Source organism: Triturus cristatus, chromosome 4_2 (genome assembly GCF_964204655.1).
Source record: "Triturus cristatus chromosome 4_2, aTriCri1.1, whole genome shotgun sequence".
In the NCBI taxonomy this organism is placed as follows: Eukaryota; Metazoa; Chordata; class Amphibia; order Caudata; family Salamandridae; genus Triturus; species Triturus cristatus.
In genome coordinates this window covers 799,501,488-799,516,243 of record NC_140586.1, presented here as the reverse complement: position 1 = coordinate 799,516,243, position 14,756 = coordinate 799,501,488, and the positions used below count along the sequence as shown (strand labels likewise).

Genomic DNA, 14,756 nt, shown 5'->3' with positions numbered 1-14,756 from the left:
GCGCAGTAATAAACTGCCATGTCGACCTGGCAAGTGCACCCACTTGCTAGGCCTTAACCTTCCCTTTTCTTACCTGTAAGATACCTCTCAGGTAGGCCCAAGGTACCCCCATGGGCAAGGTGCAGTGCAGGTGAAAGGTAGAACATGCACTGGTGTGTGTGTGTGTGTGACATGTCCTGATAGTGAAATACAGTGTATTTCGTTTTTCACTATTGAAACTGACCCATAGGATCACATGGGAAATACTTTGTAACATCTTACAAGTATAGCTTCCCATTGGGACAAGATGGAAAAATTGAGTTTAGGCTCTTTGAACTCAGAATTTAATAACACATCTTTTAGTAAAGATGTTTTTTAAATTGTGTGTTTGAAAATGCCACTTTTAAAAAGTAGGCATTTTCTTGTTTAACCATTCTGTGTGCCTCTGCCTGTTTGTGTATTGACTGTCTGGCATTGGAGTGAAAGGAGCTGGGGTTATGCATTCACTGTAGACAGCCAGATGGGTTGAGGTGTGTCCTGCCTTTCCTGGGTGACTCAGAGCTGAACTGAATAGACAATGGCTACTTTTAGAATGGTGGGAGGAGCACATGAATAGGTCCTGTCTCCTTTGCACAATGCTGTCTCCACCCCCTGTGGTCCTGCTGCACTGGTTTGGAACGGGCTCAGAGACCCTTGCCCTAAAGAGAACAAAGAGAAAATGTGATATAAGTATTGGACCTTAAAACCCAGAGAATTGGATCATTTCTGGACTCAAGAGGTACATTTCCCAAGGAGAAGAGGTGGAGAGCTGTGGGGAGGAATACTGCCCCTTTGCTGTGTGGTGTGTGAGTTGGCCTGCAGTTGCTGTTTCAGCCAAGGAAAGGACAGAGACTGGAACATTGCTGTGAAACCTGCTTTAAGAAGAATCTCCAAGGGCTTGTGTGTGCTGGCGTCCTGTTCTGAAGTCTCAGGGACACAAAGAGTTCACCACCAGCTTCCTTGAACTTCTATGCTGTGAGTTTTGATGTGCCAGGAAGTGTCTGTTCCAGTTCTGGGCCTCTGGAGGTTGTTCCTGTTGCTGAAAGCTGATAAAGCATGAAGACATCAAGGAAACTGATGCATCACCTGTTTTTCCGACGCAATGCCGCCATGCTCTAAGCATGCATCATGGGATCGCGGCTAAAGAATCAGATGCAGCGCCTGTTCACATCCACCGCTTGGATCTCCACGCATCATATCTGTGCAGCAAGTTTTTCCCAACTTATCACCTGCAGACCAGAACCGTCTTTAAATTGACGCATCACTTCTCCCTACAGTCCGGATTCGACTCATCACTTCTCCTGCATGCAGCAGAACTGTTGCATCACCTCCCCATTCCTGACCCATTCCTTTGTTTCTCGATGTTTCCCTTCTCTGTGGCTGTTTGGCCTCGTGAATCTCGACGCATTTACAGGTACTTTGTGTAAAATCACGCATCCAGTCTTTTCTATGGACAAAGTTGCTTGAAACCTTTCAAAAGTCATATTTTAATACTTGTATGTTGGATTGTAATAGTTTTGGTCTTATTTAGTTTAGATAAAGATACTTTATTTTTCTAAACTAGTGTGGTGTTCATTTGTGGTGTTTTCACTGTATGATAGTGTATTTTGAGTACAAATACACATAGCCTTTGGGATAAGCCTGTCTGCTTGTGCTAAGCTACCACGGGAGTGAGCAAGGGTTATCTAAAGTGTGTATCCCCCTTACCCTCACTAGAAGCAAGTGTCTCTATTTGAACAAAGGTGCCTACCACTGTCAACTAGAGACCACCGGTTCTAACAAGTTCAATTTGCTTCCTTTATAGAGGGTTAATGCGGAGATCAATAACAAACAGTATCATGTCTTATGTTTCAAATTGAATTCCCCAAATCCCCCATTTATTTAGCTTCAGAACAAGCTATTTCCAGGGAAACATTCCTTATCTATAAATTCAACCTAAGATACTGCAGTTTCTGTTCTCTATGTTCTGCCTCCTGTATGTTGTCTGGGCCATTGTGATGAAGACAGAGATGGAACTCGGTAGGTGGGTTTTTAAGGGATATTTCTGCCTCAAGGTCTGTTGGGGTTAATCATTGTGCTTGTCAGAAAATGAGAACAATAAACCTCTATCAAGAAATCGTCTTTGCCGAGTGCGATTATTCCAGCTACTTCTGACATCATAACTCTATGGAGATTAAGAATACAGTAGATTTAGATGCATGCATTGCTGAATTAAAATGATGTTTTAAAAAAAAACAATGGAAAGTTTTTAAGTTAGAGCTGTTAGGGTCTCTGGCTGCTTTGTACGGTATTTCTTCATTGCTATGCAATATATTCATTGCACACTTTACAGCAGTCAAGTGTATTACTCTTCATCTTGCATGTGGTCAAGTGATAACTGATACCAAGAACAGAATTGCATACTAGTGCCTGTCTTGGCAAATGAGCGGAGGGGTGTCATGGAAGGGTAGTATCTGGGCAACTCTTGACTACGTTGTCCAACATGCGCAGCATGAATTAGCAAAGGTGATGCACTAATTGTGGGAGGGTGCTAGCAGCCTTTGCCTCTACCAAAATGCAATGGTCATGCACACAATGACCTTCCATGGTATAACAGGCATGGCAGTGCTTAATTTGTAAACGAAAAATTGCCTGGGGTTAAAGGTTTTCTTAGGAGCTTAGCAGCAGCAGGGCTGGCAAATACCCAGCAAATACCCAGCTTGCTTAGTTTTAATTCCATCTCCCGCCTCTTTCATCTGCCTAAACATTCTAGCTCTTCACATCACTCTTGCAATCTCTTTTTCATGACTGCTTCCACCCTTTGCCAATTCTAGCCTATCGTTCTCTTCTTCCTTCTTTTTTGCCGTTCTCCTCATTGTTCTGGGTCTAATTCTGGTTAAAAAATAAAAAATCCCAAGCTCCAAAGATTAGTTTCTGAGGTCCACACAAATTAAGCATGAAACCTGACCCCTTAACTCGTGCACATCCTCCAATTTGCAGGTGTAGGCTAGGGGTCATGCAAGTAGGGATAAAATAAAGCAAGTAAAGAGGATTCTTAGAACAACTGTCTTCATGAAGTCAGATCAGGACTAGGTAAGCCAGTATCAAGGGGTCCCAGACAGCTCCTGGTTATCTCTAATCAGCACCGATGCTTGCTGGGAAAGCACTGATGTATGATGTGGGGTTTCTATACACAGGTTGCATTTTCTGCTAGTGTACTATCACAATACGTCTGCAGTGCTAAAAACAGTGAACTGGGCCCAAAGTGCCACAAATGAAGTATGTGGTGCCTTCGCTCTAAGCTTCTGAAGATAAAGGAAACAAATAGATTGGGGTCTCCAACCTCATCTGTTACGACTTACGAGAGCTACTTTTGCTCAAGGAAAGTAGCAAGGAACACTAGCATATTTGATCAATTTAAAATAGTGACGACACATGGTAACATTTCAGCAGCGACCACCCAAACATTTCAGGTAAGGATGCCAGCAGGAATGCAAGGAAAAAGTTACCAATATTAAATGTATGCTCCTGACAAGTTAGTATGCAAGGGGCAGCCACCATTATTTCAGGAAAAGCTAAAAGTAGGCTAGTCACCCTCTTAGTATATCACGACGCCTGCAAGTATGCCACAACTAGACCAATCATGCTCAAAATAGTCAAGGATGATCATAAATTGGCCCATGGCACCATTATGTCAGACACAATTGTGCCAGAGAATAATCCCTTATCAGGAGGAGTAGTGTATACTCTTGGGGGGTCCTTGATATCATGCATAGCTTCCAAGGAGCAAAATAGTTTATTAGGGAAATACACATTGCCACATGCACACAGACACACACACAAATGTGCACACATCCATGCACAAACACGGATGAATGTACATGAAACATTTGATTGTCTCAACTCTGTATCCATGCACGGCTCTGCTCGGGGCACTGATCAAGTGCCCAACTAACACATTTTCACTCTGGCTCCTGCAGTCCCCCACTTCATTGCATCAGCACTGGTTACTACAGGCACTCTTCTTTCAAGACCCATTGTTCACACACTTGGTGTGACGGATATCGCAGGGCCTAGAACATTGCCAATTTACTTTTGACTTAGCTAGATTGAGAGATGGTCATGCTGCAGACATCATAGTTGACACAGTTTGTTTTCAGTGTAATGAGCCGCTGCCATTGATTTGGCTAGTTATCCCGTTAATGCTGATTTGGAGTTTGACGGAGATGGTACTCCATTACAATGGCGACAACGTACCCTCTTTCCGAAACTGAAGGTCCGTCTGCCTCATTTAGAGTCGGGCAGACCTTTAGTATGTTAGCGACAGAGAGTATTAATGTCATAATAAAGGACCCCCTGCTACTGCTAACAGTTCCTAGGGCAGGGAAAATTCTAGAAAATAACACCCCTAGGCAACAATAGGTCAAGCTTATGACAAAACCTAATTTAACACAATCATGATATTACGGACTCAGTGTACACTAAATTTCATTAATACTTCATTTTATTGATCCAATTTCATATAATAATATCATAGAATATTTATTCCACAGACATAAAAAACTAAACAATAACATTGTCACATACTTCCTACAATAAACCAACACAAATATATATAGTAGGCAAACACGTATAAAGTGCAAATGGACAATAGTTTAAATATTACTATAACTTGACAATAAACAGGAACATTTAAATACACCAAGATTTACAGAAGTGGCTAGGTGATGAATTTTCTTGTTTTGTATGTGCGTTTCTGCATACTGGACGCCTTCTTCAGGAAAGCCATAATGATTCCTAAACATAAAAATACAAAAGTGTACACTGAGTCTAATTAAAATTCTCGCTACATGTAACATGACAAGACTTTCTCGCTCCGTGACTCAAATAAAAACCTTATGGGGCACGAGGGGTATTTCCCTCTGTTTCTTTAGTGGTGAGTCAGATCTAACAGTATAATTTATATATGTTTTTTAAACAAAAATATATACATATGAGCGGACATTTCGTATTCATTAGTCCACGTTACATTCTAGACTCATTCTTGACAATTTTACTTTATTCATTCGGCCTCGATAATTTTGTTTATTGTCATATCTGCATCATTTTTACTATCTTGATCTTCAAATTTTCGTATTCAACCAGGGCACAGGTTGCTTCTGGTTTATTTCTCAAATAATTGATGGTACTCTCATAAGCTCGACCTATTGTTGCCTAGGGAAAGAAGAAGAAGAAGAAAAAACACCCTATCATAGTTGGAGCTAACTTCAAAACTCCAGTCTTACGAGCTCCCGACTCCACCCCTTAATACTGTGAACACGGAAATTGTCCTTAATCCAATCCATCCCCTCCAATGCTTCCAGACCTACAAGACACAACTCTAGAGGTATAGTTGAAACCAACCTCATGCGAGTACCCATCCAATATGAACCCAACACCACTCCTACCAAAGCCCGGCTAAAATGTATTCTGCTAAACTGTAGGTCGGCCGCACATCATGCTGCTGACATAGCCGACCTCACACTAACTAACAAACCTAAATCATCAACACCCATCCTAGACATACTAGTACTCCCAAACTATCACATCACAAGACTAGATAGACATGATAGGCCAGGTGGTGGTATTGCCTGCATACATCGAAACAACCTCTTGCTGAACCGCTCCAACTCCCCGGTTCTCTCCTCATGTGAATACCTATGTTTAGACATCACTAACAATAACAAGTCAATATGCTCACTACATTCATTTTACCACCCTCCAGGAAACAACCTCACTTTCATCGAACACGTAATGTATATCCTATTCCTAGCCACAAATGTCGGACAACAAAACATTCAAATATTCCTGGGCGACTGTAACCTCCACTGGAATGACCCTGATGACCCTGAAGTTAACAGCCTCAATGCTTTCTTATCTGACCTTAACTTGTCTCAAATCTGTAACAGCTCTACTCATGAAAAAGGTTCAACCCTCGATCTAATAATCTCCAAAGCAGACACCACCCAGCTTGAATCGATCCTCCCCTGTGACTGGTCTGACCATCACATCATAACTTTCCATATCAATAAAACAGTTAAACTTCTCTTTTTCCAACCCACGAGAATAAAAATTTGGAAGAGTAACCTAAGAAACGTCAGTCCCATCGCACTCGCAACCACTAGTCCTCTCTTCATGCCCCCACAGGTAGGGTTAGACGAGGTACATGATCTGACTAGTCATTACTTCCACTCTATGAACATGGTACTAGACAGTCTAGCTCTTACAACTGAAAGGAGTCTCCACAAAAGGCTCAAAACCCTGGTATGATGGCAGGCTAAATGAAGACAGAAGATCACTTAGAGTAATTGAACGACTATGGAGAGCAGCACCATCCTCTGACCACCTTAAGTTACTAAAATGCACAAGAAACTCCTATTACAGAAAGATTAGACGATCAAAAGCAGACTTCTCCAGTAAACAACTAGACCTTGCCAAGAATCGTCCCAAAAGGCTATTCGAACTAATCAAGTCTCAATCTAAGGGTGTCTCCCAATCCTCCCAAGTTAATCCAGACACCCTGCCCAATTGTGAAGAATTTGATTCCTTTTTCACAACAAGGACAGAAAAGATAAAAATAAACCTGCTTAACGATCAATTATCCCATACAAACCCACACTTGTTCTCCTCACTGACCCCGCTTGGGACCCCGCCTAGTTGTTCCGCTAAACTCGACCTCAAAACCAACGCATCCTGGGCCTCCTTCAACACCTACAGCGAAGACACTAATCTAAAGACGCTCACGGCCCTGAATCCCTCCAATCACCCTCTCCCAGCAAACTACTCAAACAAACATTTGCACAGGGATCTAAATTTACCCCTGAACTTATAATCAGGGCCTCTGGTTGTCAGTAATTTCGGTATGCAAAATTACTTACCTATTCCAAGTGGAACTCTGATTGCTCCCTAGGAAATAGTGAGTTGCAGTGGAGTTTGGATTACTGTTCCTTTGGTAATTTCCAATTTTCATCCAGTCTCTCACATGAAGATTTCATCAGGTTCAACTTGGCGAAATCCATAGAGACAGGATGGAGGCAAGTCGTAATTAATTCTTCCTGCAGAATTACTTAGAAAGCCATTTTTACCAATGTTTTATATACAGACTTAGGTACTGCAATTTAAGGCGGTGAGTGGCTCAAGGTGCCCAAATGTGAGGCAAAACACGCACATAAAAAAATGTGTGCAACACATATATCTGAAAGAGACAGAAGTTTGGCTATATGTGCATATCATCGAGCAAAAGGAAGGACCTGCTTTAAGATTTTGCAATGGTTTTAAGATTATATTTGAACTTGGTCCTCAGCTGCTTTCTCTTTCCTGTGGTAGGGGTGGAAACCAGTCATGGTGCTACCTGGAAGCAGTAGTGGGGCGGGGGGATCGGATGAAAAAAAACCCACTTACCTCCCGCCCGCCGCCACCTCTCCAGCATCCTCCTCCTGGCTTCTTGGGAGAAACAGGAAGCTCCAGGGCTCCCACGCTCCCCACAGCCAATCACAACGCTGCAAAGCAGCGTTGTGATTGGTCTGAGTGCCATGACACGGCGTTCACCCAGGGGCTGGAGGGATGGGCATGTTCTCCACGCAGGCTGTAATGCAGCCTGCATGGAAAACAGGGAAAGTGCACATGACTGTTTTGGGCGGTCAAACAGTCATTGCGCACTTAGAAGTGTTCTACCGCTCCTCCCTGCTCTGCAGCCCCGCCTCGTTTCCTCACTCAAGCTGCCGCAGCAGGAGGTCAAGATGAAATGATAATAACATTACGCTATTATCATTTTATTTTTTCCTTTCTTTTGCTACTTCAAGGCAGTGGGGAGACTCTCCTCCACCTTAGTGGAGGAGCCGCCATTCGTGGAAGCTACAGAAAGTAGTTCTCCTGTGGCACTATGAGACAGGGGATAGCAAGGACATTGTCAGGACTACCAAAGGGGAAGCAAGGAGTAGCAGCTGCTGACGTAAGGAATACATCCTTAATCAATCAATCAATCAATCAATCTGGGAATTGTAAGCGTGCTACTCACCCGGGTCTCAAGGCGCTGAGGGGGGGTCCGCAGATCTGTTTAGCCGAAGAGCCAGGTCTTGAGGATCTTCCTGAAGGTGTTCAGGGAGGGGGCGCGTTTGATGTCTGCCGGTAGCTCGTTCCAGGGCTTGGCTGCAATGTGTTCATGGTATTTCATCTGTTCCATTCTGTGTTATTGTCATGACTATGTGGTTACCATTGGCCACTCATTGAATGATAAGATTCACATATTGAATGCCTCTTCTCCTAAACTGGTGTCCATCTTTGTATTTGCTCTGCAGGGTGCAAGAGGCGGTGTTGGACTCCCTGTGGCTGTACAGTGTGTGGCTCTACCGTGGCAAGAGGAGCTGTGCCTCCGCCTCATGAAGGAGGTGGAACGAGTGACTCACCATAGGAAAAGAAGATGCTCCTTATAGATCCTTACTGTGAATTAATATTTAAAACCACACATTTGTAGATAGGAAAATTAATTTTGGAGCTCACGCTTGGTTACCTTTTTAAGATCGGCGTGCAAATCGGTGCAATATTCCAGCATTTGCTGAGTGAGGGACGTCTACCCATGAAACTATATGCTTGTGGCAGATACCAAAGGCGTCATGTGAAGCAGTTCAGGCCTCATTCATGTGAAGGGAAGTGATGTAGGCCAGTCAATGTGTGACATTTTGGGAATGTTTGTGAATGCCCAAGTACACCTGGTCACATCTCACCATGCAGTCACACACACACTCCCACAGAAACACACATACCCTAGTGTACCCAACAACATCCAGAAGTTAATAATATCCCCAAAAGTGATTGCTAACCTGGGCACACACGCGCATACACACTACACCCATTTTGTCACAGAAATACACACATACATGTGAGTATTCAACAGCATCCAGAAGTTAATCATATCCCCAATAGTGATCCTAGAGGTGCACATGCACAGAGACACACACAAGGGCAGACACACACACGCACAGTCTTTCACAGTCACAACCAGGCATACACACAAACACAAATGTACAGATATCCGAGTAGACAAGAAAACTGCCACCTTCATGTCTTGGAAAGCCAACCCAGCAGCACCTCACTTTGGCAACAAACCACAACCATATACCAACACCCATCACTCTACTGATCTGTTACTTCCTTCTGCAAAGCTCTTAACTTCCCGAAGTTATACTGAGGGTTCCTTTCATCTATTATAAAAGTGTATTGTCATAACTTTTCATTCCCGAATGGATAGTTTGAAGCTCATAAAGACATTATCATTTTGATAAATATTAAAAGCATCAGTGTAGAAAATGTGTACAATGCATGTATTCATGTATATGGAATCTAGTCTCACATTTATCAAGTGCTGCATTCCTATATAGGCCACATTCATGTAGATGCACTTGTTTGATGTTAGTTTGATGAACTAGACAAGCCTGCATTTAAAGAATACTGCATGGAATTATAAGCAGCTACTTTAAAACCATCGAAAATGAAGATAAGTATACCTTCCATGCTTTGAAGGAATATAAAATATTGACTGAAGAGAATGCTTTAACAAGTAATTAATTCTTAATGTTATCATTTCTTTTTTAAATTCATCAACTTTCAAGTTAAGGTTAAAGATGTCAAGTTGAGACATAGGGGTCTATTATAATGTTGGGCGGATCGCCACCGCCCGCATGGCAGTGGCGATCCTCCTGACATTATCTCCCGCCCGCCTCCCATTTACCCCCGCCATATTACGATGGCGGGGGGGTACCGCGGCGGACGGGAAGACCGTCCGTCGCTCTTCTGCCCGGTCGATGAGTCGACCGGGTGGAAAAGGGTTGACTATGGTGGCGGTGTCTGCAAGACACCGCCATCCATATTACTATGTAGGCGGGAAGCAGCCTTTCCGTGGCGGTGAAAGGCATGTGGTGTTCGCAGTTGGGGGCCCATTGCGGGCCCCAGGATGTTGGGAGGGTGGGAGGTGCAACTGGGGGTACTTATGGTACCCCCCTGCATTTGCAAGCACAACGTGGTAGGCACCGCACGGTGCCTGCTACGTTGTGCATGCAAATGCACAATGTGCAGCCACAGCATTGTGGCGGGCGGTGCTGTGTGCACCACCTACCACAATGATGTGGATGGGGGATGCCACCGTGGCAGTGGCATAAGTAAGAGCAAAGATTCTCCCTATAATAAATTTAGGCCGTAGAGGAGGTAGTAAAAGTGAAATATATAAGGAAAAACCTCTACACCGGCCTATATACTTATATGAGTGATCTGACTAGATTCTACATTACCAAAAACTCCTGCTTAATGTCATACAATATCCTGCTATCGTTCTATACAGATACATTTTTTATTTTTAATCAGATTTATTATTTCTTTTTCATGAACATTTATCATTGAGCTTGGTAGCACATACAGTTAAACAAACATAACGTTTTTTTTCTTTTTTTGAAACCATATAATTTTTATACTCACTATAATATTGGTACATACATATAAGATGCTTTATGTTTCAAAACGACATCCTAGACATATAAAATCACTTGCATACTCATTCATACTTCCATTCATGCAAAGAAATAGTGTACTATCTAAAAGAAGGAAAAAGATATTGGGAAAGGGAAATGGGGAAACAGAGGACCCTCAAGTTGGTCTCAATGTCGTTGTGTGCTTGAGATAGATCAAAGATTTCTCCAGGTCACCATGATGGGAGACATCAATCTCCAGTGTCACTATGCTGAAAACAGATTCGCGGTCAACGCGCGTTTCAGTGGGAGACCACCTTCTTCAGGACCAACAGGAATTTATTAAAAGATGAAGTATATATACAGATTGTCAGGATGTCTGTAGAAAAAACAAAAAGGTAGTGACATTGGCAGGAGGAGAGGAAATGAATTCAATTTCAAAAAGGAGATGCTTCCTTCTATTTATTTATACTTTCTTCATATTAATCTACTTGTTTGCTGGCAGTGCTCAGATTGGTGAGAGGTGTGAGAGAAGACTATAAACACCAGTACTGTAAGTGGCTAAATGTACCACCACGGGATAGAGGTGATGAGAATCCCATTGATATTAGTGTAAGAGAGGATGGAAAAGTTCCAATTTTTGCCCAAGATCTAATGCTGGGGTTACGACATGCATCCCTGGGGTCTGGGCTTGGAAAAAACTGACCTGAAAGTCAGAATACTATTTCAAAATAGAGTGCTGTGAGGGCCATCTGTGCGTTCTCTACAGCGGTTCCAATTTCTGGAGGAAGAGACATTATTTTTACTCAAACCGATCATTGTTTTTATCTCAAAGCAGAGTCTAATGTATGAATCAATATACCTGTGGTAGCTAGGTAGACAAGAGTTCTAAGGGAATTTTGTATGCGTCCATGTCAATTTCAGAGGTCGAATGGTCGGCTACTAGAAAGAAAAGAAAGGACTTATCCATATCATCATATCCTATAGACGTGTAGTTTACTGACAAAGGGCTGTTGTTCAAATGGGTTTGTTTACCTTTTGTAGGGCATGGGGCTGCTCACCTGAGCAGCACAAAGCAATTCCAAAAATTCTCCGTGTACTCCTAAGATCTTTTCTTTTTTTTCCTATAGGAGATACTAACCAGTTCAGTGTTATCTGGAAGAAAAAAGCAAATTGTCACATATGGGGGGATGCCCTTGATTTTATGTGCGATATCTTATGACCTGGGTATATGTAATGCTGACCTAAGGAATATCGTTTCATTTTACATAATCCAAAGGAGTACTCACTCTGATATCAGAATCAGTTCAATATGTGCTCGCTGATGCCATGTCATATTGAAGGGCATCTAAAATGCCTTGTTTCTTATGTCCTTGTTTTCCCTGATATAAAGATACAGCGGGGTGCAAATCCTTTAAGAAGAGCATCCAGAATGCCTATTCTTGTTCTCCCCGGTGTGGAATTCCCTTAAGAAGACAGGCAGACCCTTTTAAACAACTGTCGGTGAAAGATTTTACTGAAAATCACAAGTAAAGGTTAAAGCTAATATCAAAGCAATGCACTGTGGGGTTTCTTAGAATGCCTTCTTTCTCATATTCTTATTCTGCCTAGTGTGAAAATACAGCAAGGTGCTATTCCTTTGAGAACACAGGCAGACCCATTTAGCCAACTATCGGTTGAAAGATTTTACTGGAAACCGCAGGTAAAAAACTAAAGCTAATATCCAAGCCATGCACTAAGGGGTTTACTAATAAAATGGACTAGCTGCACGCAAAAATCGCTGTAGGTCAAAAAGCTTCCACATACCTGTACGAGTTGGAGCCCTGCCGCCAAACGCTGAATGAAACTTCCGAAAAAGGCAAAGCTCCGAAACGGGCGTATTATAGCTCGATGGCAGTCTCGCGAGATTTAGAGCCAATTTTGGCTGTGTTATTCTAAGGGCGTGTGGGTGCCATCTTTGAAAGGTTGTAGGACGGTATATTTATTACAAACGTAAGAATGTAATGTAATCTGCGTTACAAAGGGGCTAAGTAAGCGCCACCTTGGAATGGTATGAAGAAAATGTCTTAAAATAGACAGACATAACCAGAAAACCATATTGTATTATACTGTGTAAAGAGATATTGTCCGGTGTTTGACTGTAATTAAGCTATGATAGTAGCTACAAGAAAAATTATTATTCTAGTAGACACGAAGCTTATGTCCCATATTGTATTCTGATTACGGATGTATAGATCATGTTCCACGGGGTAAATACTCAGCCTAACTATATTGCTCTGTGTGAAAGTCGGCGCCATCTTTAAAAGATGTAAAAACAGAAAAGAGTCAACACAACATAGATTATGGAGTGTACTCTAAAAGGTTGGTATATCCTAATTAGGCCATTTGTAGGAAACGTTGCTTTAATGAGATATGATGCCCCATGCGAAATGCATGACCATTCAGAATATACATTACTTTGTTACTTTTTACCATGCATCACGGGGATACATGGACCTTTGAACGGTACAAGTCTACAAGGGGACCGCCCTGGTCATGTAATCAGAGCTACTATATCGGAGAGTCTAGGTATGATGTGAGGGGGGTCAGAGAATATATCTAGTATCATTGTATAACTATATGGTCAAACAAATCTATAGATATCCCTGTGAGTCCACAGTGCCACCCCAGCTATTGAAAAAAATGTTTTTATTATTTTGAGGTCTACAGGGCAAGGGTGCTGTGGTGGGTTAGATTCCAAAGTACCAGTGAAGGAGTGAAAGATACGATCTAAATAGTTGTAATTATGTGATGATCCAAGTTATCTCTTCATTTAGGCCCCTGCGTACTGTGTCACAATGGAAAATCCAGAAAGTCTCTCTGTTTTTCTGCACTTTGCTGATTTCTTGACCTGGTTTGTAGGTTATCTTTTCTAAGATCAGCCATTTAGGATCGTGTTCACCATGGTTGTGATCTAAGAAATGTTTTACCATGGGAGCTTGTGTTTTTCGTGTTTTAATCGCCGATTTATGCTCTGATAGCCTGGTTCGAAATTCTCGGCCAGTCTCACCTATATAGCCCAAGCCGCATGGGCAGAGGATGAGGTAGATTACGTTGTTACTTCTACAATTGGTATGGCTTTTCAGCCTCCCTGACCTCGTGCCATATGACCATTCTTCTGTTGTGATTGCTGTGGGGCATGCATGGCATGTTCCACACCTGTGATTTCCTAAAATCTGTGGTAGTCCATCAATGGTGTTTTGTCCAACTAGAGTATTGCTTTGCTTCATTCTGCTATAGACTAGTTTGTCTCGTAGGTTGGAGTTTCTTCTGAAGGCCACTATAGGTTTGTTAAGTGTTTTACTGCTTTCATCAATATTTAGAATTTTCCAATTTTTATTTAGTATCTGCTGCAATTTGTGATTATAGCATGTGTGGTTAACCACACATACTAATCTTTCCAAAGGCTTTTTCTCATTCCCGGAGATAAAGATATCACGATTGTAGTATTTTGCTCTTTTCATAGACTGCTTGATGAGGCGTTTGGGGTAGCCTCTAAATAGTAATCTATTTTTAGTTGTTCAGCATGTGTGTTGTAGTCCTGCATGTTGGTAGAGTTCCGCCTAATTCTAAGAAATTCCCCAAAGAGGATGGAATCCTTTTGGCATTGGGGATGAAAGCTGGCATGTTGTAGGACTGTATTTTTTGCAGTAGGTTTACGATAGAGGCTAACTTCAATATTGTTATTTCCGCTTTTGATCCAGATGTCCAAGAATTCCACCTTTTCTGATGAATATTTTGCAGTAAATTTCAAGTTACATTCACTATGGTTAAGCCATTCAATGAACTGATTAAGGTAGTCTTCGGTTCCTGACCAAACAAAAAAGATGTCATCTATGAATCTATGCCAAGTGCTGATATTTTCATAGAAAGGGGCCATTTCGTTATAAATGTGTTTCAATTCGAACTCACCCATGTAGGTATTGGCCACACTCGGTGCACATGAAGCACCCATACTGGTACCTTGTATTTGTTTATACAGTTTCTCCTTGAACTCAAAATAGTTGTGGTGGAGTACTATATCTAAACATTCAAGGATGAAACTGTTAGGTCTCTCACCCGGTGATCTATAAAGGAGGGCTGCCACCGCCTCCAAATCTAGTTCCTGAGGTATGTTTGTATAAAGAGACTCTATATCTAGGGTGACCAGGAGTTGAGTCTCTTTCTTAAAGGGCATGTGTTCCACAGTTGATATCATGTGGCCTGTGTCCCTAATGTATGACC

At 42.1% G+C, this 14,756-nt stretch overlaps 1 protein-coding gene and 1 long non-coding RNA gene across 3 annotated transcripts in view; one reads left to right on the top strand and one right to left on the bottom strand.

Annotated features, from left to right (window-relative positions):
• Positions 1–9,344, top strand: part of LOC146835074 (vitamin D3 hydroxylase-associated protein-like) — a 305,684-nt gene extending 296,340 nt beyond the window's left edge. For both annotated transcript variants that reach the window (XM_085602740.1, XM_085602739.1), the window contains exon 15: positions 8,334–9,344. In XM_085602740.1, coding sequence (XP_085458866.1) covers positions 8,334–8,468 — 135 coding nt within the window. In that variant the 3' untranslated portion in view covers positions 8,469–9,344. The remainder of the gene's footprint in view (positions 1–8,333) is intronic.
• Positions 9,345–10,417: 1,073 nt separating this feature from the next.
• Positions 10,418–12,388, bottom strand: LOC146835073 (uncharacterized). Its single transcript, XR_014960684.1, has 4 exons — positions 12,300–12,388; positions 11,529–11,648; positions 11,356–11,435; positions 10,418–10,872 (listed from the first exon to the last, which is right to left on the bottom strand). It is a non-coding gene; the product is annotated as an uncharacterized LOC146835073 (long non-coding RNA).
• Positions 12,389–14,756: the final 2,368 nt, after the last annotated feature.